This window comes from Neoarius graeffei, chromosome 14, assembly GCF_027579695.1.
Source record: "Neoarius graeffei isolate fNeoGra1 chromosome 14, fNeoGra1.pri, whole genome shotgun sequence".
In the NCBI taxonomy this organism is placed as follows: Eukaryota; Metazoa; Chordata; class Actinopteri; order Siluriformes; family Ariidae; genus Neoarius; species Neoarius graeffei.
In genome coordinates this window covers 2,367,208-2,394,591 of record NC_083582.1, presented here as the reverse complement: position 1 = coordinate 2,394,591, position 27,384 = coordinate 2,367,208, and the positions used below count along the sequence as shown (strand labels likewise).

The 27,384-nt window shown below is 42.1% G+C and overlaps 1 protein-coding gene across 1 annotated transcript in view; it reads right to left on the bottom strand.

The window, feature by feature from the left end:
- LOC132898648 (interferon-induced very large GTPase 1-like) overlaps positions 1-27,384 on the bottom strand; it is a 33,696-nt gene extending 6,312 nt beyond the window's left edge. The window contains exons 1-10 of the mRNA XM_060940367.1: positions 27,295-27,384; positions 12,947-13,015; positions 12,710-12,778; positions 12,415-12,483; positions 12,244-12,312; positions 7,159-7,227; positions 6,922-6,990; positions 6,627-6,695; positions 6,458-6,526; positions 3,469-4,428 (exon numbers count right to left, since the gene is read on the bottom strand). Coding sequence (XP_060796350.1) covers positions 3,469-4,428; positions 6,458-6,526; positions 6,627-6,695; positions 6,922-6,990; positions 7,159-7,227; positions 12,244-12,312; positions 12,415-12,483; positions 12,710-12,778; positions 12,947-13,015; positions 27,295-27,384 — 1,602 coding nt within the window. The remainder of the gene's footprint in view (positions 1-3,468; positions 4,429-6,457; positions 6,527-6,626; positions 6,696-6,921; positions 6,991-7,158; positions 7,228-12,243; positions 12,313-12,414; positions 12,484-12,709; positions 12,779-12,946; positions 13,016-27,294) is intronic.

Genomic DNA, 27,384 nt, shown 5'->3' with positions numbered 1-27,384 from the left:
TTGGTGTTGGACCCCTCCACAGGTAGGTTGGGGTACTGCTGGGAAAGACCTGAGCAGCTGATAATATTGTTCGACCATAGTAAAGCTGTAGAGAGTTTTTAATTACTGTTAATGCGATTTCTTTTTTGCAGTGGATTTTATTTATTTATTTATTTTTACTCTTTTTCCTTGCAATAAATAAGAACATATTTGAGAATTCACATCTCTGCTTGTCTTCTTTCATTCAGTTAAAAGGCTTGTGATTGGGCAGCAACACAGCTCGTACTTGTTATCCCCTGCCCAAATGAAGTTGAGCGGGGGATATAGAAATGGGTTCCATCTGTATTTCCAGGCCATATCTTTAAAACTACTGAAGATATCTTCATGAAAATGTGTATACATATCAAGCAACATGTGAACTGGTGCCTTTTGCCATTTTGGATTTTTGAAAAAAAGTATTTTTCAAATTTTTACATAAAAAATTTTATTTTGACTTAGTTTCTAAGAGCAATGTTCGTTTCTGGAGCATATATCCAAAACTATTGCTGATACGGATTTGAATCTTGGTATACATGTTAACAAGGTGATGTAGATGTGACTTTTCATACTAAGAAATTTGAGAAATTTTAATTTTTAATGTTTCCATGGAAACAATTTCAGACTTAGTCTCTGAGGTTAGTCTTAGGGGCAGGTTTTGTTTCCGGAGCAGAACTTGAAAGCTATGAGTGGTTTGGTGTTGAAAGTTGGTAAATGTGTTGATTCAGTAATGTATTTGTGCCTTTTGATACTAAGAAATGTGAGAGATGTTAATTTTTAGCTCCCCTGGACCAAAGACCCAGTGGGTTTATGCCATGGGCTGCTGAGGTCAGTGTAAAGAGGTCGGGTTGGGTTCCTGCAGCACAACTTGAAAAATGTGACAAATAATATCTTGAAACTTGGTGTATAGAGCGGGGATATAGACGACTCTGTCTTCTTGTTCTATTTGCCATTGGATCAAATCAATAGATTCCCTGGTTTTCTCAGGGTGGTGCAGTCGCTACTGTGATTCTACTCCAATTTTGTTTTGGCCGTGGACATTGCGGTCCCACGTCCACACCAGTATTGCCAAATTGCTCTGTTTGGATGCTGGAGCAGGATCCTTAACCTTAAAAATGTCAGCCAAATGAGCAAATGTAGGGTATTATTATTTATTTTAAATTTACACTATATTACTCAAAACATACAGTGGTATTCGGCAAAAAACAAAACAAAAAAACCCCACAACAATTACACTAAAAGGTACAGATACTACAATTATTTACTGTAAATTTGCAGAACTCTACTGACAAATCTGCCAGTAAATTATTAGAACATTTTACAGTATTTATTAACACTGAGCTGTAAATCTGATAATACACTAAAGGTGGCTACATTATAGTCTGCAGCTATTACAATTATGCTCATTGCATAGAAAGCTTTATGAGTGAAAACATGCAGAGGTTAAAATAATTAAAAGTAATGTGGTTCACCCTCAAAAACTGGGAATTTTCTTTCTTTAACCTTTATTTAACCAGGAAGTCCCATTGAGATTAAAAAATCTCTTTTTCAAGGGAGACCTGGCCAAGATAGGCAACATTGAAAACTGTTACAGACATACATTATAAAAAATCATTAAATACATAGAGACAATATTACAACATTAAAATCAAAATTTTGGGAATGGGAGTTCCCAAAAAATACATGGGAAGTGCGGCTTACGGGGTAAAAGTTTGAATAGTCCTGGCAAGGGTGTAGGTTTGGTCTAAGCTTTGGTAGGGACATTACAACTTACTCCCACTCCCCCCCCCATAACTTGATCATGCATCACATGTAAAGGCCTCTGCATGCTCTTGCGACAAGGCTTTCGCAGATAGCTTTTCGCAGACAGTTGTAATTTATTGTTGAGCGGGGAATAATAGGCGTGCGCGATGTTATTCACCGGCACAACGCAAGGGGGTGCAAAGTCGCTAGGAGTAGTTGGTGGGTGTGGTTAGTGGAGTGTTTATCCTCCGGTTACTTATAATGACTAGAACTTTTTTTTTATATAATGACTAGAACTGGAGTCGTATAGATACGTACTTCCTCGATCAACCGCTCTTCGTGCTGCTCCATCTTTGCTCGTGTTTTTAAAAATGCCAGTCGTGAAAACAAACCAAACCGGGAAAGTAGGGAAGCGGAAGTGTGTGTACAGCGGATGTAGAGTGGACCAATCAGAGCCCTCTTGTCTGTGACGCTGTCTGCGAGGCTTCTGCGGTGGTCACAATTTTTGGGAGGTGCGCGCAGAGCGTCTGCAAAGGTGGGGGGGGCTACGCAGACACTATCTGCGACACCGTCTGCGAGGACTGGGTTGTCAGCATAAATTGGCCTTAAGGCCTCTGCATGCTCTTGCGACAAGGCTTTTGCAGATAGCTTTTCGCAGACAGTTGTAATTTATCGTTGAGTGGGGAGTAATAGGCGTGCGTGATGTTATTCACCGGCACAACGCAAGGGGGCGCGAAGTCGCTAGGAGTAGTTGGTGGGTGTGGTTAGTGGAGTGTTTATCCTCCGGTTACTTATAATGACTAGAACTGGAGTCGTATAGATGTACGTACTTCCTCACTTCCTCGATCAACCGCTCTTCGTGCTGCTCCATCTTCGCTCGTGTTTTTAAAAATGGCGGTCGTGAAAACAAACCAAACCGGGAAAGTAGGGAAGCGGAAGTGCGTGTACAGCGGATGTAGAGTGGACCAATCAGAGCCCTCTTGTCTGCGACGCTGTCTGCGGTGGTCACAATTTTTGGGAGGTGCACGCAGAGCGTCTGCAAAGGTGGGGGGGCTACGCAGACACTGTCTGCGATGCTATCTGCGAGGACTGGGTTGTCAGCATAAATTGGCCTGTACACAACCACACTCATACTCAGCGGAACAGCTCAAGAACACTTTACTTATTCCTTTTCCAAATTCAGCATACATTTTGCATTTTGTCCTCTTATGCAGTTAAGAGAAAAACATCCCAGGTAAGATCAAAATAAATAACTATTATTGGGATCTTCTGTATTATACAGCAAACACAAATCCAGATAAGAACAAAGAAATAACTTCTTGCACTTCAGGTAAATGATGCAATCTCTACATTATTGGGATATTGTGCATTTAAGAGAAAAATATCCAGAAAAGAACAAATAAATAATATCTTGCACTATATAAAAATAAATAAATAAAAATCTCTGTATTATTGCAGTGTTTGTTGCATGCTTATGTGCATCTGTGTTTATCAACTGGCAAAACTAAATATGTAAACATAAATGCTTCGAACTTTTACACCCATCTAAATGCAGTGTAATCTGCAGATTTTTACAGGGGTATGAATATGTCTGGAATGTTATTTAAATTCACCAAACACATGCCTCCATCTGTCATTAGCAGACACAAACTGCTGCCCAATTTCTTTCAAATCAATGAGGTCAACTGCTGTTTGATGCACATGGCATACGCTGACGTTGTTAAGGCGCTGCTGGGTCATTGTCGACCTCAGCCAGGTTTTTAGCCTTTTCAAAGCACTGAAGCTTCTTTCAGCTTCTGCTGATGCCACAGGGATAACTAACAACAGCCTAACAAGTTTCTCCACCTCATCAAACAGGCCACATACTTCACTGGGCATCCCTCTCAGGATATCTGCAGCTTCTCCACTTGATTTCAATGCATGCTTGTTGAGAAACATGGGAAGCTGAATCCTCAGACTCTCCCTGTCAGTCTCTGGATACTCTCCAATAGTGTCATTAAGCCTACCGGTGAGGAGCACATCCTCAACCTGTTTGAATTTCTCCAGATCAGGTTGGTTGAATCTGTCTTTGAACTGCATATCCAAACAGTCCAAGACCTTGAAAAACTCAATCCTGTAGAACTCCTCTGCTGTCTTTGGCTGATGATGACTAGCCTGACTAGTATATCTTCTAGGGGGTTTTCTTTGGTGAGGAATTTCAATAGCCTCAATCCCTAAAGTATCCACCATCTGCACTGCCTTCTCAAACAATTCTGCAAACTTTTCCTCAGTCCTTTTCTCCTGAATAGTTGAGCTTACATATAGAACTGCAGTCTGCATGCCGGCAATTGTTTGGGAACGATTCTGCAGGAATTTGTTCAAACACTCAAGCTCTCCGAGCACCTCTGTGGCTAGAAAGAGGCCCAGAATGGTCTTCCCCTTTTGGAATCGCTCCAATAGACCATTTGCCCTAGTGCCTGTGTCCGAACCAAATGAGGCCATTTCCTCCAGACTGTTTAGGATAGCCTCATATTCATTGAGGATTGCCTGCACAGCTTGCCCACGGACAGTCCATCTTGTGGGACAGAGTGGTTTAACTGTCCTGGTGGGCCCCTCTGGTACAGTATGCTGTGCCAGTATGCCTTTAAATTTGCCGGATTGGTTGCTCAGTGTTCCAAGTTCATGGACCCACTGAAGCGCATCATGCAGTAACGGTGAAGAATTGCATGCACATTGTGTAATTAGGTTGACACAATGTGCACCACAGTGTACATACAATGCCAGGGGCTGCTCCTTTTTAAGCACTGCCTGGGCCCCAGAAAAATGCCCTGCCATGTTTGCTGCCCCATCATACGTCTGTCCTCGCAAACCTGAGATAGGCAGGTTTAGTCTGAGGAGCACGTCCACAGTTAGTTTTGCCATCTGCTCACCAGTTGTTGCTGGTGTACAAGCCCAGAAATGCTTCCACTGGCACCAGGTCTTTATCAACATATCTCAGGCATATAGAGACCTGCTCTTTGCCCTGGATGTCCTGGGTTCCATCCATAATGATGGAAAATTGGACAACAGGGAGGGACCTAATCATTGTGGCAATTCCTCTCACAATTGTGTTGCCAAACAAAGCCAAGTATTCATTTTGGCACTGCGGACTTACATAATCATGGCAGCGAGTCAGCCAGGAAGTTAGGACTGGGTCATCCTTTGCCTTTAACTTCAGAAGGTGGAACAAATTACCCTCATTTGAATCATGCCCTCTCACTGCAAGTCCCTGCCTAGCCAGATACCTCACACACTCCATAATTTCCACAAGACAATGCCTGGCTTCCTGCTGCGTCTTGGCTAAAGCACTGGCCAGCTGTGTATGGACTGGAGTTTGCTCCATTGCATTCACAGTGACCGCATGAAGGTGTGCTTTGCTATTTTGATGGCGGGTAAAGCTCTCAGAAGCATTTTTCCAATTGCCAAAACCATTTAGGCTAAATGCAGGATCGTGTTTTTTTCTAGGGAGGTCTTTTTGATCGTAAAGGCTTTGACACACTCAAAACAAAGAACTTTTTGTATGGTAGGGCTATAATGCAGCCATGGATAGAGACTAAACCATTTGGCCTGAAACAGCAGCCTCCTATTGGACAGCTGCTGTGCTGAAATGAATTTTGCATCAGGCTGGTATGGTGCACTCCCAATGTCCAGGACACTGCTACCCTGACTTGCTTGATGGTCACTGGCGCTCACACTCAGTGCGTTTACATGCACATCCAAATCGAGCTGCTGTCGGTAATCGAGCAAAGGGTCCCAGCAGGGGTGCCAGAGAAATCCAATCCTACATGCACACAAAGAAATCGAGCTATTGTGTGAGGTACATTGTGCACCCGAGCCACAGGTGGCGCTACACGCCCCATTGTGTTGGTACACTTCCGGTTGTTGTCATGAAGAAGAGCTATTCAAGAGCAGTGTTGCCAGATACTGCTGACGTTATCCAGCCCAAAATATGTTCAAAATCCGCCAAAATGCACTTAAAACTGCCCAATCTGGCAACACTGTATAAACAAAGTTATCAGTTCCTGTTCACAAGAAGTACTTGTAGTTTGTATGTCCGAACAGAACTGTTCCTAATAAAATGGCCACTAAGTTGAAGTTGATCTGTAATGATGAACATATTAACTGTTAGCCTGCTAACATGCTAATAACTTACCAACTAATTGGAAATGGGTGCGTACATGCCCAGACACAAGTGTTCCTAATAAAGTGGCAGCTAAGGTGACGTGTCATGCTGACCAAGGCTGTTTGTTGTTGTTTTTTTTCGACCGAGGCTGTTGTGTTTCCCGCTTGTGGTCTCGTCACTCGTCACTTCCGGAAGGGGCAGTGCTGAAGTAGCTCGCTCGATAGGGTTTACATGCACTAAGTAGCTCGTCAAAAATCGCATGATCTAGGTCGTGTAGTTCGATTACGAGGAATCAAGTTCGGTTCAATTTCAGCCGAGCTAAGGTGTTTCCATGCCATTTAGAACTTCGATTTCAGTCAAGCAACGGCAGAAATTCGATTTTCTCTATGTGCATGTAAACGCACTGACTGACTGCCTCCTATAGAGCAAACAAAACGTAACCTGGTTTATATTCACACTAGCTTGACTTAATAAAGACTAACACTTCCAATGGCATATTTACTAAGATAATTTGTTAGTATATTCCATATATATCACATCAGAGAACCAAAACCTCACCTGGAGCCCTGAAGCTCCAGCCACCTCTCCTTCTATCTGTCCTGCCCCTTCACTGGATGTATGAACATCCTATGTAAAAACAAATATTATATAATTAGTAGACCTATTCTACATCACATTCAGTGTCATTGCTGACCTACTTATGCCTGTTCTTAACTTTACACCTCACCTGACCACCTGTAGGTTCTGCTTCCTCTGTCGAAACCTCCTCCTGGTTGGCGCTACACTTCTTTGTGTCCTATGTAATCAAACAAAATGTTCATGAAAAAGATTCATGAACCCATTTTTAACAAACACGAGGACTGGAATATAGCCTACATGTTGCCATGATGTATTTAGCTCAGGCTATAGAAAATAAATTATTTCATGACTGAGTTCAAAGTAACTGGCAAAATAACATATGTTTACTAAGATCATTTGTTAGTATATTCCATATATGTCACATCAGAGAACCAAAACCTCACCTGGAGCCCTGAAGCTCCAGCCACCTCTCCTTCTATCTGTCCTGCCCCTTCACTGGATGTCTGAACATCCTATGTGAAAAAGAACATATAATTAGTAGACATATCTTGGGAGCTGTGTCTCAGAGCTCTATTTATTTCAGACCAATGTGAATTAACTTTTGGCTGCCCTATTCAACATATATCACATTCAGTGTCATTGCTGACCTACTTATGCCTGTTCTTAACTTTACACCTCACCTGACCACCTGTAGGTTCTGCTTCCTCTGTCGAAACCTCCTCCTGGTTGGCACTACACTTCTTTGTGTCCTATGTAATCAAACAGAATGTTCATGAAAAAGATTCATGAACCCATTTTTAACAAACATGAGGACTGGAATATAGCCTACATGTTGCCATGATGTATTTAGCTCAGGTGAAAAGAAATTATGCTATGACTGAGTTCAAACTTGGCAAAAAGAAAACTATAGTGACAAAAGCACAGATTCTTAACCTGCACAAGGCTTGCATCTGTCTTCTGTTGTCTAATTTCATGCACAGAGTTTTCATTAATTAGCAACAACAACTGGCAAGCTTTATAGCCACCAGGCTACACTAGCACTAACTAACTAATTAAAACGGGAGCTGTCAGCATCTTTCCATGACTGCCCGTGTTTATTGCATGTATCTGCCAGGCTTTATCCTGTTGGCTACTACAGACAGTTAAAACTAGCACTCCAAAAAGACACGGGAGGGGAGGAGGAAATATAACACTAGCTAAGCCTTCACTGAACGCTGCAATAATTGTGTTGCGTGACACAGCTAAATATCAAACTTCTGGGCGCACTCAGGGTTCCTACGCAGTATGGAAAAGTATGGAGTTTGATTTTAGTATTTTCCAGGTCTGGAAAAGTATGGAAAATGGAAATTAGGGTATGGAGAAATATTTGTGTTTCCAGACCTTTGCCGCTACATAGTAAAATGAAGCTCAACATTCCGACATTCAGTTGAATTTTGCCAAAGAAATGTGTTGAAATGCGGAGGGAGGGAAACGGGTGTTCTGTTGTACTGGCATGCGCTCCGCCACACCCCCTGAACCTGCTTGCTTCTTGCAAGACTTTGGACAAGACGCAGGAAAACCCCCTGCTACAAAACGCCTCTTGAACACGCGTGAACACGCATCATAGCTCCAGTCAGTGTAAAAATGCTTATGGCTTATTTGGCAGTGTTGCCGGAATTTGCTAGAAAAATAAGGCACATGGACCCTGAAAACAAGCGACCCAAGACAAAAAAAAACTGCCAACAAAAATATGAAGGCTGTGTACGCAAACATACATATAAACTGAACAATGCTGTTATTACATTATTATTATAATTACATTACACAGAGATGCCTACTAGTACGGATTGGCCGTATTTTGTACGGAAAAGTTACGTAAATACGATGTTACGGCAAACAGTGTTATTCTGTACGGAATTATTATAAAGTCTTAAAAAATTCCAGTGAGTTGTTTTTAAATGTCCAAGCGACTTTTTCAATCCATGCGCAATTCATGTCTATTTATTTTTACGACAACCGCACATGCTGTGTGTGACATGCGCAGATTCCGCACATTTGCTCGCGCTATTTTCGATACGGTAGAATGGCCGTGCGTTACACCCAGTCAAAAGGGCAATGGATACGCGCACTGCAAACTGTGTAGAACTGACATTAACATCACTCATGGTGGTCGCGATGACTGCACGCAGCATGTCAACTACAAAAACAAAAACATATGGAGTATGCTGAAATGGCGAGTCAGGCGGAAAGCAAATCTGGGGGTATCCAGCAGTTTTTTACGAAATCTGTGGATGAAAAGACACGGAACGTGATGCGTGCTGAAGCGGTGATGGTTGACCTGTGCTTGGAGTTGAACTTGCCAATTAGTGCCATGAAATGTGAGTTAAACTTATTCAGTTTCTTTTTACATGTCTGATTTTTATTCACTGAAATATCAAACAGTGGCTGTACTTCTTTAATTCAAAGTCTTTTCAGTGTTGCAAGTGCAAATGTACATGTAGTATGATCAAAAACAGAATTTTATGATTAGTGTTGTTGGGATTGTGGCAAAAAATTGATCATTCCACTGTTTTAAATACAATTATAAATGTCATTTTATTCAATGTCTCTTCTGAAGCATTATGCTGAAGTATTTATATATTGGGACATTAAGATAACAATGTCGGACTCTCTTTGGCATGAAATAAGAATTTTTTTTTTATTTTATTAGAATCCGTTAACAGGTAGAACATTTTGCCAGGCAATATAATATAATACTTTTGAGGAGTTACATTCAATACCAATGATTGGTAGTCAACCGTAATGTCTGCAAACAGGGAACACTATTGTATTTATAAAAATGTGATATATTGTATGCTCTAGAAATTTGTTGAGTGGAAGTTCAGTTGAGATGGCTGCTCGTGTTTTGTTTATTCAATTCACACAAAACAGTACTTTTTAATAATTTAAATGTTAAACATATTGGTATATACACCTCTTTTATAATGGAAATGCACATAAATTAATGTTACTGAAAGTCATTCCAAAATACTGAAAAATGTTTTCAAGAATACTGAAATTCAAAATTTGGGGTAGGCATCTCTGATTACATTTAGTTGTTGCTTTTATCCAAAGCCACTTAGTTATTACAGGGTACAACATGGTTACAACCTGGAGCAATGTGGGGTTAAATGCCTTGCTCAAGGGCACTGCAGCCATTACATACTGGTTAGGGTGGCCACGTCTCGGCCACGTCTGCCATCTCTTGGTATGTGGACAAAATGTGATCTACAGTGGAACTAACACAGGGCCTTCATAAAACACAATAGTAAATACAAAAAATGCCATAATGACTGTTTTCAAATTAGAAGCTTCAGTAAACATGTGTGTGTGCACAACATACAGGGTGTCCCGAAAAAATGTATACACACTTTGAATCATTGTGAAGTAGGTGTTTATTCAAATTCATTTCATTTTCAAGGTGTAATAGAATTTACAGACATCACTTTATTGTTTTATCACTGCCTCTAACTGATGTTTATAGTCTACGCTATGAGACCTGCAACAGTCACTGAAAGTGAATGTCCAAAAATACCAAGAGAATTGAATGTGATTTGCATTGTCAGCAGTGACTGGACCAGAATGGATGTCAGTTTGAGAACAGGCGGTGACTAAATAATAAAATTTCTGTAAATTCTATTACTCTTTGAAAATTACACGGATTTTAATAAACACATACAGTACTTTACAGTGATTAAAAGTGTGTCTACATTTTTTTCGGGACATCCTGTATGTGCTTGACATCTTCACACACCTGTGTTTTAATGTCTTGAAATGTGCATCAGATACGTGTGCGTCAGAGTGGCATCCTGTATTTTGTGTAATGTGTATATATATTTATGGCAAAAACAGGGCACTGATACAAATTTTAGGCCAAGCTAAATATGGTATGCATTTTGGTGGTATGTCATAATGTGAGTACCTGTTTGATTTTCAAGTAATTCTTTTAAATATATGAGTAGTTTGTTCGCTGAAGTCTCCAAACCTGAGAATTTGAGTATGGAAAAAGTCTGGAATTTTAAATTTGAAAATGTGTAGGAACCCTGTATACTTACTGTCGCGGTGGTGAAATAACTTCTAATGTCCCGTTTCTTTTTTGGTGGCAATGGCATTGTTGTCTCTTAAGCTTATAAAGTAGAACAGTGGTCAAATTCAGAATGACAAATTTATACAGTTTCAGGCCATTACGAGCCAGATGCGTTGCTGCTTTCAGCACCACAGCACATGGACCTCTGCTTTGGCGTGAGGCTGCCTGACTGGCACCACTGATGGCCATCGCTCTGTTGCAGCCAATGAAATAGCGGCATGGGTCGTCATAGCTCCGAATACATCTCGGAACCTCTCATAAACAAAACGTTTAAATTAATGCTACCACTGCGTAGTATATTGAAATATCTCATCTCATCTCATTATCTGTAGCCGCTTTATCCTTCTACAGGGTCGCAGGCAAGCTGGAGCCTATCCCAGCTGACTACGGGCGAAAGGCGGGGTACACCCTGGACAAGTCACCAGGTCATCACAGGGCTGACACATAGACACAGACAACCATTCACACTCACATTCACACCTACGCTCAATTTAGAGTCACCAGTTAACCTAACCTGCATGTCTTTGGACTGTGGGGGAAACCGGAGCACCCGGAGGAAACCCACGCGGACACGGGGAGGACATGCAAACTCCACACAGAAAGGCCCTCGCCGGCCCCGGGGCTCGAACCCAGGACCTTCTTGCTGTGAGGCGACAGCGCTAACCACTACACCACCGTGCCGCCCCTATTGAAATATTACATTAATAAATGTAGATTTTTGCTATATTAAAATAAAATGGTAAATATTGGTAGGGACCATTTTGTATTCCCCAAATATTGATTGTGATATGTCCCTACCATCCCTATATAAATCTACGCCATTGAGTCCTGGATTCTGCCTCTAGGATACTGATCAGAAGGCTGGGGGTTTAATTGGTTCTAAGGGTACCATGTCATGACTGACTCTAGCTGTGGCAGCGGGGGCGTGGTCAAGCATCGGTCTGTGACAGGAGGGTGGAGTCAGGGAAGGTAAGTGGCAGAATCACTACACCTGTCATTAATTAATGTGTTTGTGTGTCTTCCCAGTGACCGCGCCCTATTTAAGGGGAGCACTAGCCTCCCCTGGAATCTGATTGGCTACCCCAGGTGCCCCCCCAGATGATTGACATGTTACGGCACCGCATGAGAAAAGCCAGTTGCATTGAAGTCTGTGACTGCTAGGTTCCTCCTGTACAGAAGATGGCGCAATGCAAGCTACCACAAGGCGTTGCAAGCCAATTTACAATAGAAGACATGGGAAAGAAGAAAAAGAACAGAAAAGGCAGCTGCTCCTCAGCCAGATGGATTTTCAGACTGACCTATATCAGTGAGTACACGACCGCAGTTTATCCCAGAATAGGTTAGATGAAGCTAGATGCCTTCTGCACGTTCTTAATAAACAGTGGCATCTTTTGCGTCATTTGTAGAGGCTAGCCGCGGATTACAGCTTCTCTGCCTTAAAGCTAAATCATCTGGGTATTCTAAGCAAGGGCGTAGGTTTGGTCTAAGCTTTGGTAGGGACATTACAGCTTACTCCCCCCCCCAAAAAAAACTTGATCATACATCACGTGTACACAACCACACTCATACTTAATAAAGACTAACACTTCAAATGGCATATTTACTAAGATAATTTGTTAGTATATTCCATATATATCACATCAGACAACCAAAACCTCACCTGGAGCCCTGAAGCTCCAGCCACCTCTCCTTCTATCTGTCCTGCCCCTTCACTGGATGTATGAACATCCTATGTAAAAACAAAAATATTATATAATTAGTAGACCTATTCTACATCACATTCAGTGTCATTGCTGACCTACTTATGCCTGTTCTTAACTTTACACCTCACCTGACCACCTGTAGGTTCTGCTTCCTCTGTCGAAACCTCCTCCTGGTTGGCGCTACACTTCTTTGTGTCCTATGTAATCAAACAAAATGTTCATGAAAAAGATTCATGAACCCATTTTTAACAAACACGAGGACTGGAATATAGCCTACATGTTGCCATGATGTATTTAGCTCAGGCTATAGAAAATAAATTATTTCATGACTGAGTTCAAAGTAACTGGCAAAATAACATATGTTTACTAAGATCATTTGTTAGTATATTCCATATATGTCACATCAGAGAACCAAAACCTCACCTGGAGCCCTGAAGCTCCAGCCACCTCTCCTTCTATCTGTCCTGCCCCTTCACTGGATGTCTGAACATCCTATGTGAAAAAGAACATATAATTAGTAGACATATCTTGGGAGCTGTGTCTCAGAGCTCTACTTATTTCAGACCAATGTGAATTAACTTTTGGCTGCCCTATTCAACATATATCACATTCAGTGTCATTGCTGACCTACTTATGCCTGTTCTTAACTTTACACCTCACCTGACCACCTGTAGGTTCTGCTTCCTCTGTCGAAACCTCCTCCTGGTTGGCACTACACTTCTTTGTGTCCTATGTAATCAAACAGAATGTTCATGAAAAAGATTCATGAACCCATTTTTAACAAACATGAGGACTGGAATATAGCCTACATGTTGCCATGATGTATTTAGCTCAGGTGAAAAGAAATTATGCTATGACTGAGTTCAAACTGGGCAAAAAGAAAACTATAGTGACAAAAGCACAGATTCTTAACCTGCACAAGGCTTGCATCTGTCTTCTGTTGTCTAATTTCATGCACAGAGTTTTCATTAATTAGCAACAACAACTGGCAAGCTTTATAGCCACCAGGCTACACTAGCACTAACTAACTAATTAAAACAGGAGCTATCAGCATCTTTCCATGACTGCCCGTGTTTATTGCATGTATCTGCCAGGCTTTATCCTGTTGGCTACTACAGACAGTTAAAACTAGCACTCCAAAAAGACACGGGAGGGGAGGAGGAAATATAACACTAGCTAAGCCTTCACTGAACGCTGCAATAATTGTGTTGCGTGACACAGCTAAATATCAAACTTCTGGGCGCACTCAGGGTTCCTACGCAGTATGGAAAAGTATGGAGTTTGATTTTAGTATTTTCCAGGTCTGGAAAAGTATGGAAAATGGAAATTAGGGTATGGAGAAATATTTGTGTTTCCAGACCTTTGCCGCTACATAGTAAAATGAAGCTCAACATTCCGACATTCAGTTGAATTTTGCCAAAGAAATGTGTTGAAATGCGGAGGGAGGGAAACGGGTGTTCTGTTGTACTGGCATGCGCTCCGCCACACCCCCTGAACCTGCTTGCTTCTTGCAAGACTTTGGACAAGACGCAGGAAAACCCCCTGCTACAAAACGCCTCTTGAACACGCGTGAACACGCATCATAGCTCCAGTCAGTGTAAAAATGCTTATGGCTTATTTGGCAGTGTTGCCAGAATTTGCTAGAAAAATAAGGCACATGGACCCTGAAAACAAGCGACCCAAGACAAAAAAAACTGCCAACAAAAATATGAAGGCTGTGTACGCAAACATACATATAAACTGAACAATGCTGTTATTACATTATTATTATAATTACATTACACAGAGATGCCTACTAGTACGGATTGGCCGTATTTTGTACGGAAAAGTTACGTAAATACGATGTTACGGCAAACAGTGTTATTCTGTACGGAATTATTATGAAGTCTTAAAAAATTCCAGTGAGTTGTTTTTAAATGTCCAAGCGACTTTTTCAATCCATGCGCAATTCATGTCTATTTATTTTTACGACAACCGCACATGCTGTGTGTGACATGCGCAGATTCCGCACATTTGCTCGCGCTATTTTCGATACGGTAGAATGGCCGTGCGTTACACCCAGTCAAAAGGGCAATGGATACGCGCACTGCAAACTGTGTAGAACTGACATTAACATCACTCATGATGGTCGCGATGACTGCACGCGGCATGTCAACTACAAAAACAAAAACATATGGAGTATGCTGAAATGGCGAGTCAGGCGGAAAGTAAATCTGGGGGTATCCAGCAGTTTTTTACGAAATCTGTGGATGAAAAGACACGGAACGTGACACGTGCTGAAGCGGTGATGGTTGACCTGTGCTTGGAGTTGAACTTGCCAATTAGTGCCATGAAATGTGAGTTAAACTTATTCAGTTTCTTTTTACATGTCTGATTTTTATTCACTGAAATATCAAACACTGGCTGTGCTTCTTTAATTCAAAGTCTTTTCAGTGTTGCAAGTAGAAATGTACATGTAGTATGATCAAAAACAGAATTTTATGATTAGTGCTGTTGGGATTGTGGCAAAAAATTGATCATTCCACTGTTTTAAATACAATTATAAATGTCATTTTATTCAGTGTCTCTTCTGAAGCATTATGCTGAAGTATTTATATATTGGGACATTAAGATAACAATGTCGGACTCTCTTTGGCATGAAATAAGAATTTTTTTTTTTAATTTTATTAGAATCCGTAAACAGGTAGAACATTTTGCCAGGCAATATAATATAATACTTTTGAGGAGTTACATTCAATACCAATGATTGGTAGTCAACCGTAATGTCTGCAAACAGGGAACACTATTGTATTTAGAAAAATGTGATATATTGTATGATCTAGAAATTTGTTGAGTGGAAATTCAGTTGAGATGGCTGCTCGTGTTTTGTTTATTCAATTCACACAAAACAGTTCTTTTTAATAATTTAAATGTTAAACATATTGGTATATACACCTCTTTTATAATGGAAATGTGCATAAATTAATGTTACTGAAAGTCATTCCAAAATACTGAAAAATGTTTTCAAGAATACTGAAATTGAAAATTTGGGGTAGGCATCTCTGATTACATTTAGTTGTCGCTTTTATCCAAAGCCACTTAGTTATTACAGGGTACAACATGGTTACAACCTGGAGCAATGTGGGGTTAAATGCCTTGCTCAAGGGCACTGCAGCCATTACATACTGGTTAGGGTGGCCACGTCTCGGCCACGTCTGCCATCTCTTGGTATGTGGACAAAATGTGATCTACAGTGGAACTAACACAGGGCCTTCATAAAACACAATAGTAAATACAAAAAATGCCATAATGACTGTTTTCAAATTAGAAGCTTCAGTAAACTTGTGTGTGTGCACAACATACAGGGTGTCCCGAAAAAATGTATACACACTTTGAATCATTGTGAAGTAGGTGTTTATTAAAATTCCTTTCATTTTCAAGGTGTAATAGAATTTACAGACATCACTTTATTGTTTTATCACTGCCTCTAACTGATGTTTATAGTCTACGCTACGAGACCTGCAACAGTCACTGAAAGTGAATGTCCAAAAATACCAAGAGAATTGAATGTGATTTGCATTGTCAGCAGTGACTGGACCAGAATGGATGTCAGTTTGAGAACAGGCTGTGACTAAATAATAAAATGTCTGTAAATTCTATTACTCTTTGAAAATTACATGGATTTTAATAAACACATACAGTACTTTACAGTGATTAAACGTGTGTATACATTTTTTTTCGGGACATCCTGTATGTGCTTGACATCTTCACACACCTGTGTTTTAATGTCTTGAAGTGTGCATCAGATACGTGTGCGTCAGAGTGGCATCCTGTATTTTGTGTAATGTGTATATATATTTATGACAAAAACAGGGCACTGATACAAATTTTAGGCCAAGCTAAATATGGTATGCATTTTGGTGGTATGTTATAATGTGAGTACCTGTTTGATTTTCAAGTAATTCTTTTAAATATATGAGTAGTTTGTTCGCTGAAGTCTCCAAACCTGAGAATTTGAGTATGGAAAAAGTCTGGAATTTTAAATTTGAAAATGTGTAGGAACCCTGTGCAAAACATTGACTTGCTGGTATCATGTGGATGCAAAACGCTGACCTGCTGGTAGTTTGTGGAGGAGAAACATTGACATGCTGGTAGTTTGCGGATGAGAAACGCTGACGTGCTGGTAGTTTGTGGAAGTGAAACTCCGACAGAGAGGAGGTTCAGAGGCTGACAGACTGGTGTGCTGAGAACAACTTAGCTCTGAATACTAAAAAGACCAAGTAACTGATAGTTGATTTCAGGAGACGTCAAGATGTTCATCTGCTACAGAACATAAATGGAGAAGAAGTGGAGAGAGAGTTTCGAGTTTCAGATTCCTGGGTTCACACATATCAGAGGACCTGACGTGGACATACAACACACACTGCCTCATTAAAAAAGCACAACAAAGACTTTATTTCCTGAGAACTCTCAGGAAAATCAATCTGTCCCAACAGCTGCTGATGTCCTTCTCCCGCTGTACCATTGAGAGCGTCCTCACACGTGGCATCTTGATATGGTATGGTAACAGCTCTGCAGCGGATAAGAAGGCACTGTGAAGAGTCAGAAAGACTGCAGAAAAAAATCATCAACAAGCATCTGCCTGCTCTTGAGGACATATACACGTCCCACTGCCTGCAGAAAACACACTGCATCCTAAAGGACTCATCCCACCCCGCCCATCAGCTGTTCGAATGTCTGTCCTCAGGCAAGTGTTACAGAACAAAGCACACACCACAAGATTCAAAAACAGTTTCTATCCCAAATCTATCACCACACTGAGCTCCTCTCTGAAGTCACACACATACAGTGGTGCTTGAAAGTTTGTGAACCCTTTAGAATTTTCTATATTTCTGCATAAATATGACCTAAAACATCATCAGATTTTCACACAAGTCCTAAAAGTAGATAAAGAGAACCCAGTTAAACAAATGAGACAAAAATATTATACTTGGTCATTTATTTATTGAGGAAAATGACCCAATATTACATATCTGTGAGTGGCAAAAGTATGTGAACCTCTAGGATGAGCAGTTAATTTGAAGGTGAAATTAGAGTCAGGTGTTTTCAATCAATGGGATGACAATCAGGTGTGAGTGGGCACCCTGTTTTATTTAAAGAACAGGGATCTATCAAAGTCTGATCTTCACAACACGTTTTGGAAGGGCATCATGGCACGAACAAAGGAGATTTCTGAGGACCTCAGAAAAAGCGTTGTTGATGCTCATCAGGCTGGAAAATGTTACAAAACCATCTCTAAAGAGTTCGGACTCCAGCAATCCACAGTCAGACAGATTGTGTACACATAGAGGAAATTCAAGACCATTGTTACCCTCCCCAGGAGTGGTCGACCAACAAAGATCACTCCAAGAGCAAGGCGTGTAATAGTCGGCGAGGTCACAAAGGACCCCAGGGTAACTTCTAAGCAACTGAAGGCCTCTCTCACAATTGCTAATGTTAATGTTCATGAGTCCACCATCAGGAGAACACTGAACAACAATGGTGTGCATGGCAGGGCTGCAAGGAGAAAGCCACTGCTCTCCATAAAGAACATTGCTGCTCATCTGCAGTTTGCTAAAGATCACGTGGACAAGCCAGAAGGCTATTGGAAAAATGCTTTGTGGACGGATGAGACCAAAATGGAACTTTTTGGTTTAAATGAGAAGCGTTATGTTTGGAGAAAGGAAAACACTACATTCCAGCATAAGAACCTTATCCCATCTGTAAAGTGTGGTGGTGGTAGTATCATGGTTTGGGCCTGTTTTGCTGCATCTGGACCAGGATGGCTTGCCATCATTGATGGAACAATGAATTCTGAATTATACCAGTGAATTCTAAAGGAAAATGTCAAGACATCTGTCCATGAACTGAATCTCAAGAGAAGGTGGGTCATGCTGCAAGACAACGACCCTAAGCACACAAGTCGTTCCACCAAATAATGATTAAAGAAGAATAAAGTGAATGTTTTTGAATGGCCAAGTCAAAGTCCTGACCTTAATGCAATGGAAATGTTGTGGAAGGACCTGAAGCGAGCAGTTCATGTGAGGAAACCCACCAACATCGCAGAGTTGAAGCTGTTCTGTACGGAGGAACGGGCTAAAATTCCTCCAAGCCGGTGTGCAGGACTGATCAACAGTTACCGCAAACGTTTAGTTGCAGTTATTGCTGCACAAGGGGGTCACACCAGATACTGAAAGCAAAGGTTCACATACAGTTAGGTCCATAAATATTTGGACAGAGACAACATTTTTCTAATTTTGGTTCTGTACATTACCACAATGAATTGTGAACAAAACAATTCAGATGCAGTTGAAGTTCAGACTTTCAGCTTTAATTCAGTGGGTTGAACAAAATGATTGCATAAAAATGTGAGGAACTAAAGCATTTTTTAAACACAATCCCTTCATTTCAGGGGCTCAAAAGTAATTGGACAAGTTAAATAATTGTAAATAAAATGTTCATTTCTAATACTTGGTTGAAAACCCTTTGTTGGCAATGACTGCCTGAAGTCTTGAACTCATGGACATCACCAGACGCTGTGTTTCCTCCTTTTTAATGCTCTGCCAGGCCTTTACTGCAGCGGTTTTCAGTTGCTGTTTGTTTGTGGGCCTTTCTGTCTGAAGTTTAGTCTTTAACAAGTGAAATGCTGCTCAATTGGGTTGAGATCAGGTGACTGACTTGGCCATTCAAGAATATTCCACTTCTTTGCTTTAATAAACTCCTGGGTTGCTTTGGCTTTATGTTTTGGGTCATTGTCCATCTGTATTATGAAACGCCGACCAATCAGTTTGGCTGGATTTGAGCACACAGTATGTCTCTGAATACCTCAGAATTCATCCGGCTGCTTCTGTCCTGTGTCACATCATCAATAAACACTAGTGACCCAGTGCCACTGGCAGCCATGCATGCCCAAGCCATCACACTGCCTCCGCCGTGTTTTACAGATGATGTGGTATGCTTTGGATCATGAGCTGTACCACACCTTCACCATACTTTTTTCTTTCCATCATTCTGGTAGAGGTTGATCTTGGTTTCATCTGTCCAAAGAATGTTCTTCCAGAACTGTGCTGGCTTTTTTAGATAATTGCAAGGATTTATTCTTGATCTCAGTTTAACCAAGAAGGTATTAACTTATTTGGAACCTTTTGTTCTTATATGCTCTACTGACATGTGCAAATATTTTGTGGAACATTCCATTGCCCTGTGCTATCTTAAGAACAGGCTGTGCATCAGAGATGTCTGAACATTTTGCTTATTATTGCATACCATTGCGATAACGTGTCCTGCTCTGCTGCAGATAACTTGCAAGGTCTCCTCACTCGCACGCAGTCTGCACTCACCCACCCACCCACCCACATATATATATATATATATAAAATCTGTTTTCTCTTCATTTTCTGGGGAATTGTGAATAAAGACTGTGAAACTATGGGGTTCCTGTCTTGTTTCGCGATTTGCCCCAGAGCTCTGGGTGACACGAGGGGACCGATCTCGAGTCACTGTAAAAGCTTAAAGGAATAAATCCATCCATCCATCCATGATCTATTCCACTTATCCATTACGGGTCGTGAGGGAGCTGGAGCCAATCCCAGCTGGCTTCAGGTGACCCTTATGAAAAAATCCTATGGTTATATACTATAGTTATACTGTAGTCATCGTGACTATAGTATTTTGATGGTATTTTCGTCACTATAGGACTATATTATAGTAATACTATAGTTCTGGAGACTATAGTATTACAGACTATAGATATACTATAGTTTTAGAAACTATAGTTCTCTAGACTATAGTAATGCTATAGTTCGCCAGACTATAGTCTTACTATAGTCAGATAACTATAGTATTACTATAGTCTGGAGAACTATAACACACACACACACACACACACACACACACACACACACACACACACACACACACACACACACCTTCACGCTCCCTCACTGTCACTCACACACACTCTCTCTCTCTCTCTCTCTCTCTCTCTCTCACACACACACACACACACACACACACACACACACACACACTCAATAAAACAACAATGTTGCTGTTTGACAGAGGTAAGCCCGTGTTCTGTCGATTTTCTCATCTTTCTCAGCGTTGTGTAATCATTGTGCTCTGCGTTCACAGCCCCATTTAGAGTGATTATTGCACCTAGGGGTCAAAAATGGGAATAATCTGAATCACTAATGGAGGTCTATTGGGGAGCGAATCCCAACACCTGACCATCACACCTGGATGAACTTGTTGGACATCCTGTTCCAAAACTACGGGCATTAATGTGGAGTTAACTCATAACCCACAATCACACGCCCACACCCCCATAACCCCCACACCCCCATAACCCACACCCACACACCCATAACGCACACACTCATAACCCACACACCCCCATAACCCACACCCACACACCCATCACCCACACACCCAAAACCCTCACACCCATAACCCTCACACCCACACACCCATCACCCACACACCCATAACCCACACACTCACACACCCATCACCCACACACCCATAACCCTCACACCCACACACCCATCACCCACACACCCATAACCCACACACTCACACACCCATCACCCACACACCCATAACCCACACACCCATAACCCTCACACCCACACACCCATAACCCACACACTCACACACCCATCACCCACACACCCATAACCCTCACACCCACACACCCATCACCCACACACCCATAACCCACACACTCACACACCCATCACCCACACACCCATAACCCACACACCCATAACCCTCACACCCACACACCCATAACCCACACACCCATAACCCTCACACCCACACACCCATCACCCACACACCCATAACCCACACACTCACACACCCATAACCCACACACCCACACACCCATCACCCACACACCCATAACCCTCACACCCACACACCCATAACCCACACACCCATAACCCATAACCCACACACTCATAACCCATAACCCACACACTAATAACCCATAACCCACACACTAATAACCCATAACCCATAACCCACACACTCATAACCCATAACCCACACACTAATAACCCACACACTCACACACCCATAACCCACACACCCATAACCCTCACCCCCTGCTCTTATCACCCAGGAACAGTGAAAAAGTGACAAAACACTGTGTAATCTCAAAACCCAGAGAAACTGAACAGGAATTATTTATAAAAATGAGAGAATTCGGATTGAATGAAATAAAATGCAGCGGCTCTGCTCTCTTCATTCACTGCTTTACACTTTCAGACAGCTTTGTGTTTGTTTCAGTCCCATCAGCTCGTGCTCTCTGTTAGTAATCACTCTCACTAACACTGATCTGCACTCAGACCCAACACCTTCATCACACTCTTTAACAATCCCACAGGTGTGGCTGTAGGAACAGGGATTATTGCTGAATGTTATGAGATCTGTATTTTTATGATGGTGATTTTATATTTTTGTGTGTGTTTTGGTTTGTTTCGTGATGTGCAGCTTTTCTTTGCTCCGCTTGATATTTAGTAAGCTTTAGTTTTGGGGCAAACGAGCCAAAGCCCCCCCACAGAGGGCACCTCCGGGTGTAGGGAACAAGAACAGGGTCACATTAACCTCAGGGTTAATTCAAGCCAACAATGAACAGATACAGTGTCTTGCAAAAGTATTCACCCCCCGGTGTTTTTCCTGTTAGCACCATTTGATTTACACACCATGCCTACAGCTTTAAAGGGGCACGTTGTTGTTTTATTGAGTGTGTGTGTGTGTGTGTGTGTGAGAGAGAGAGAGAGAGAGAGAGAGAGAGAGAGAGTGACAGTGAGGGAGCGTGAAGGTGTGTGTGTGAGTGTGAAGGGGTGTGTGTGTGTGTGAGGGTTGTGTGTCTCTATTAGTCCTGTGACAGACTGGTGACCTGCTCAGGGTGAACCCCGCCCCTACCCTTATGAAAATATCCTATAGTTATACTATGGTATAACTATAGTTTTTATAGTATCACTATAGTATTACTATAACAACAATAGTAAAACTGTAGTTTTCTAGAAATACTATATTATTTCCTATAGGATTACTATAGTTTTACTGTCAGCACAGTGCAGTGGCGGCTGGTAGTCTTTCAAACAGGGGAGGCTGGTCGGTTATGATATTTCCAGATTTTAAAAGAAAAAACTCATCAATTTTGCCCATACTCTTGCCTCTGATCTGGCTGATTGTTGGCAGGGTCACAAACTGTGAAATAACAGGTTCTTTTGGCCCATTACCCTACTGTCCAATATACATGATGGTGGTGTTGGGGGGGGGGGGGGGGGGGGGTTATATTTTAACATTTTATATTTTAAAATTGTGGCATGTTGTTTAAAAATTGACCTCGGCTGTGTTTTTGTTTAAAAATGTTTTCCAAATTGTAGCGGTGTTTAATTCATATCCAGAAAAAACATATATTCCAATATAATATATGCAGCATAAACATTTTAAATAGATTCTATATTTTTGGTCCATCCATGACATATTACTAAAGTAGCCTATTTACTGTTGTTGATGTGGGTCACTTGCTGTTTGCCAATTCACTTTCTCGTACCAGGAGAGCAGAAAGGAACGAGTATTATTCCCTACCTTTTTCACCAAGTCAATTTGAGGCGTTGGTCTACCCTGCTCTTTAATTTTAATTTTTTCCTCGAAAGGAAGACTGGCAAATGGCTTCGCCAAAATTAAATCAGCAATGCTTGGCATCCGTGTGCAGCTTTCTTGCTAGCTGACTAGCCCCCTCAAGTTCAGTCACTCAAATAAACGAAATTTCTGGAACTAAGATAGCAAACTTGACAACACTATATTTACACTTTATTTACAATGAAAATATATACAAACTAAAAAAGCTGGTAGAAACCGTATGTAATGAATGAAATCGAAATGTAAGCCGATCTCTTACAATACACCACGGCACTTGCGAATACGCATGGGACTGAACTGATCTTGCCAGATACTGCTGACGTTATCCAGCCCAAAATATGTTCAAAACCCGCCAAAATGCACTTAAAACCGCCCAATTGGGTGGGAAACCGCCCAATCTGGCAACACTGTACCGCTGCCTGTCTATAGTTGAAACGAGCTGTCAATCAAAGAAAATATCCGGCCGCTTTCACCAATCACCAGTCTCCTTGCGGAAACTGCCATGTCCCTCCCATGTGAGGCTGGGAGTCCGTGGGCGGGCATTTTTGCAGTATTTATCCAATAATCATCTTGCATTTTGAGATTGAAAAGCGCATCGCTCCCAAATGCCATTGAAGTCCACTGAGGCTGGGAGTCCGGTGGGCAGGCGTTTTCACAGTATTTGTCCAGTAATCGTCTTGCATTTTGATATTGAAAAGCGCATCGCTCCCAAATGCCATTGAAGTGCACTGAGGCTGGGAGTCCGGTGGGCGGGCGTTTTCGCAGTATTTGTCCAATAATCGTCTTGCATTTTGATTTTGAAAAGTGCATCGCTCCCAAATGCCATTGAAGTCCACTGTGAGGCTGGGAGTCCAGTGGGCAGGCGTTTTCACAGTATTTGTCCAATAATCGTCTTGCATTTTGAAATTGAAAGCGCAGAGCTCCCAAATGCCATTGAAGTCCACTGAGGCTGGGCTGCATCACGCTGTCACGAGGGGGAAAAACTCACGCGCACATTAGGCGAACTGGGGAAAGTTATAACGGAATGATTTCACACTGTAGTGGGTTGAGCACATATATTTCTATGATTCTGGATCTGAAATAGCAATGTTATAAGGTGGGCTTTAACATAAGCCTAGCGCAATTCATCCTACAAGATGTTCGTCATTTTTAGAGGAGGCTGAGCCTCCCTTGCTGTCTTAGAGCAATCGCCCGTGGCACAGTGGTATTATCATTAAAACTATAATAATACTATGGTTATACAAAAATACTATAGTAGTAGCTATAGGATTACTATAGTTTTACTATCAGCACAGTAGAGTTACCAAAGCTATTCAAAACACTGACCTAGTAACTATAGGATTCTTATAGTTACCCAATAAAGACTGCAGTATTATTTAGTGCTATAGAAGTACTATACTTATTTAGAAATACTATAGCATCACTATAGATTAATAAGCCACCCCTTATGAAAAAATCCTATAGTTATATATTATAGTTATACTATAGTCATCGTGACTATAGTATTTTGATGGTATTTTTGTCACTATAGGACTATACTATAGTAATACTATAGTTCTGGAGACTATAGTATTACAGACTATAACTATACTATAGTTTTAGAAACTATAGTTCTCCAGACTATAGTAATATTATAGTACTCGAACTATAGTAATACTATAGTTATCTGACTATAGTAATATTATAGTACTTGAACTATAGTAATACTATAGTTATCTGACTTTAGTAATATTATTGTTAGGCTTTGTAACTATCCTGGCCTCTAGAGGCCGCTATGGTATCTTTGTCATGTCATTTGTTTTGACAGCTAGGGGATTTGTGTTTGTTTTGACAGCCATGTGCTTCTTTGTTTTGTTAGTCATGTGCCTCGTGCCCCACCTGTTCTTAGTTAACTGTCCTTTTTGTATCTTCTGAGCATTTGGATTTTTTTGCTTTCTCTCCCTTGGTGTTGGATTTTTTGGACTGTTGGAACTTTTGGATTTTTTTTTTCTTGTATCTCCTGTGTGTTTGGATTTGCCTGACTGGAAGATATTTTACCTTTGTGGATTTTGCTTTATCACAAGCTGTGGATTTATCTGGACTTCTGAACTTTGGCAAATAAACTTTATTGAACTCTAGCTTTGATCTCACTCCTCTGCACTTGAGTCATTCCTCTGCTCACCCTAGTGGGTGTTTCCTGGGTTACTACACCAGTGACCCGGGTTCAATTCCCAGCCCAACCTAACAGAAAGACTCAGTCATGACTGACTCAGCAGAGACTTCTTCAGCTGTCTACCTGACAGAACTATAGAAGATAATGGCTGCTTTAACAAGCTTTGGAGCTACCATGGACGCTCATGGACAAGCACTTGTAAGCCAAGAAGAGACCCTTGCTTGCCACGATGCACGGCTTCAGCAAATTGGGAATGCCCTTGCACAGCTGACTCCTCTGCCCCCATCTCCTCCTCCGGATCCTCCCTCTGCTCCTGCTCCACCATCTGCTCCAGCTCTAGTGCCTCCGGCCACGCTGCCTCCTTCACCTCATGAACCCCGCCTTCCTGCACCACAGAGGTATGACGGCAAGCACGGTGAGTGCCGGGAGTTCCTAACCCATTGTCAACTCACCTTTGAGCAACAGTCTACCACCTACACTACTGACCGCAGCAAGATTGCATATGTGATAACATTGTTAGCTGATAAGGCATGAGCTTGGGTAACAGCCATCTGGCAGAGACAGGGACCCGAGTGTTCCGATTTCAAGATGTTTGCGGAGGAGATGCTTCGTGTCTTCGATCAGTCAGACATCAGCAAAGGTGCAGCCAGGAAGCTCATGTCCATCCGGCAGGGAGGAAGTGTCGCAGACTACACCATCTCGTTCCAGATGCTCGCAGCAGTCAGTGGATGGAATGAGACTGACCTGGTTTCAGCTTTCCACCATGGTCTGTCTGACCCCATCAAAGACGTTCTGGCCTCTATAGGTTGCCCAAGTGACCTTGAAACTCTGATCTCACATGCCATTCACCTGGATAACAGGATTAGAGAGCGTAGCCAAAACTTGAGCTTCCTTACCTCACTGCTTTGACCTGGAGTTCGTCCACCTCCTCCAGTGATTGTCCGGAGCCCATGCAGGTTGGCCGTACTCACCTCTCCGCATCTGAGAGGGAGCGCAGAAGGAGGGACAAGTGCTGCATCTACTGTGGCAAGCCTGGCCATTTCTGAGCATCATGTCCCGAGCTCTTGGGAAAAGGACCATCCTGTCCAGCCGAGGGAGGGTTGTGACGGGGACTACCCTCTCTCCCGAACTTCCTGGCCAAGGAGTCTGCATCCCTGTCTCCATCTCCTGGGGTGAGTCCATCCACTCGTGCCAAGCATTGTTAGACTCCGGCGCTGCTGGAAATTTTATGGATGTTCACTTTGCCCGTAGAATCAATGTCCCGACTGTACCTCTTGAAGTTCCTTTGTCTGTGTCTGCTCTGGATGGCCAAGCTTTAGGTGATGGAAGAGTCACCCAAGTTACTTCTCCAGTTCTTCTCCATGCTCAAGGTCACAGAGAAGAAATATCCCTGCACCTGATTCATTCACCAGAGTTCCCAGTGATTCTAGGCTTTCCTTGGTTCACCCGCCACAACCCTCGCATAGATTGGGTAACAAGCCAGGTTGTGGAATGGGGCCCTACATGCCATGCCTCTTGTCTGCTCTCTAGTTCTCCTGTGTCTCCTGCTGAGCCCCCTGATCTCACCGAGTTATCTCAAGTTCCCACAGAGTACTGGGATTTGAAGGAGGTTTTTAGCAAGAGTAGGGCCGCCACTCTTCCTCCTCACCATGCCTATGACTGTGCCATAGACTTGCTCCCCGGTGCTACCCCTCCTCAGGGCAGGCTGTTCTCCCTTTCTCAGCCAGAACGCAAGGCCATGGATGAATACATCAAGGACGCCCTGGCCTCGGGATTCATCCACCCCTCCACCTCACCTGCTGGTGCAGGCTTCTTCTTTGTCGGCAAGAAGGATGGGGGATTGCGACCATGTATTGACTACAGGGGCCTGAATAAGATCACAGTACGCAACCGCTATCCCCTTCCGCTGATGTCCACAGCGTTCGACCTGCTCCAAGGTGCTACAGTCTTCACTAAGTTGGACTTACGGAATGCATACCACCTCATTCGTATCCGTCAGGGAGACGAATGGAAGACTGCTTTTAACACCCCATCGGGACACTATGAGTACCAAGTGATGCCCTTTGGACTTACCAACACACCAGCAGTCTTTCAGGCCCTTATCAATGACGTCCTGAGGGATATGATCAACAGATATGCTTTTGTTTACCTTGACGACATTTTAATATTTTCCAAGTACTTGCATGAGCACCGCCACCATGTCCGTCAGGTTCTTCAGAGGCTGCTGAAAAATAATCTGTTTGTGAAAGCCCAGAAATGTGAATTTCAT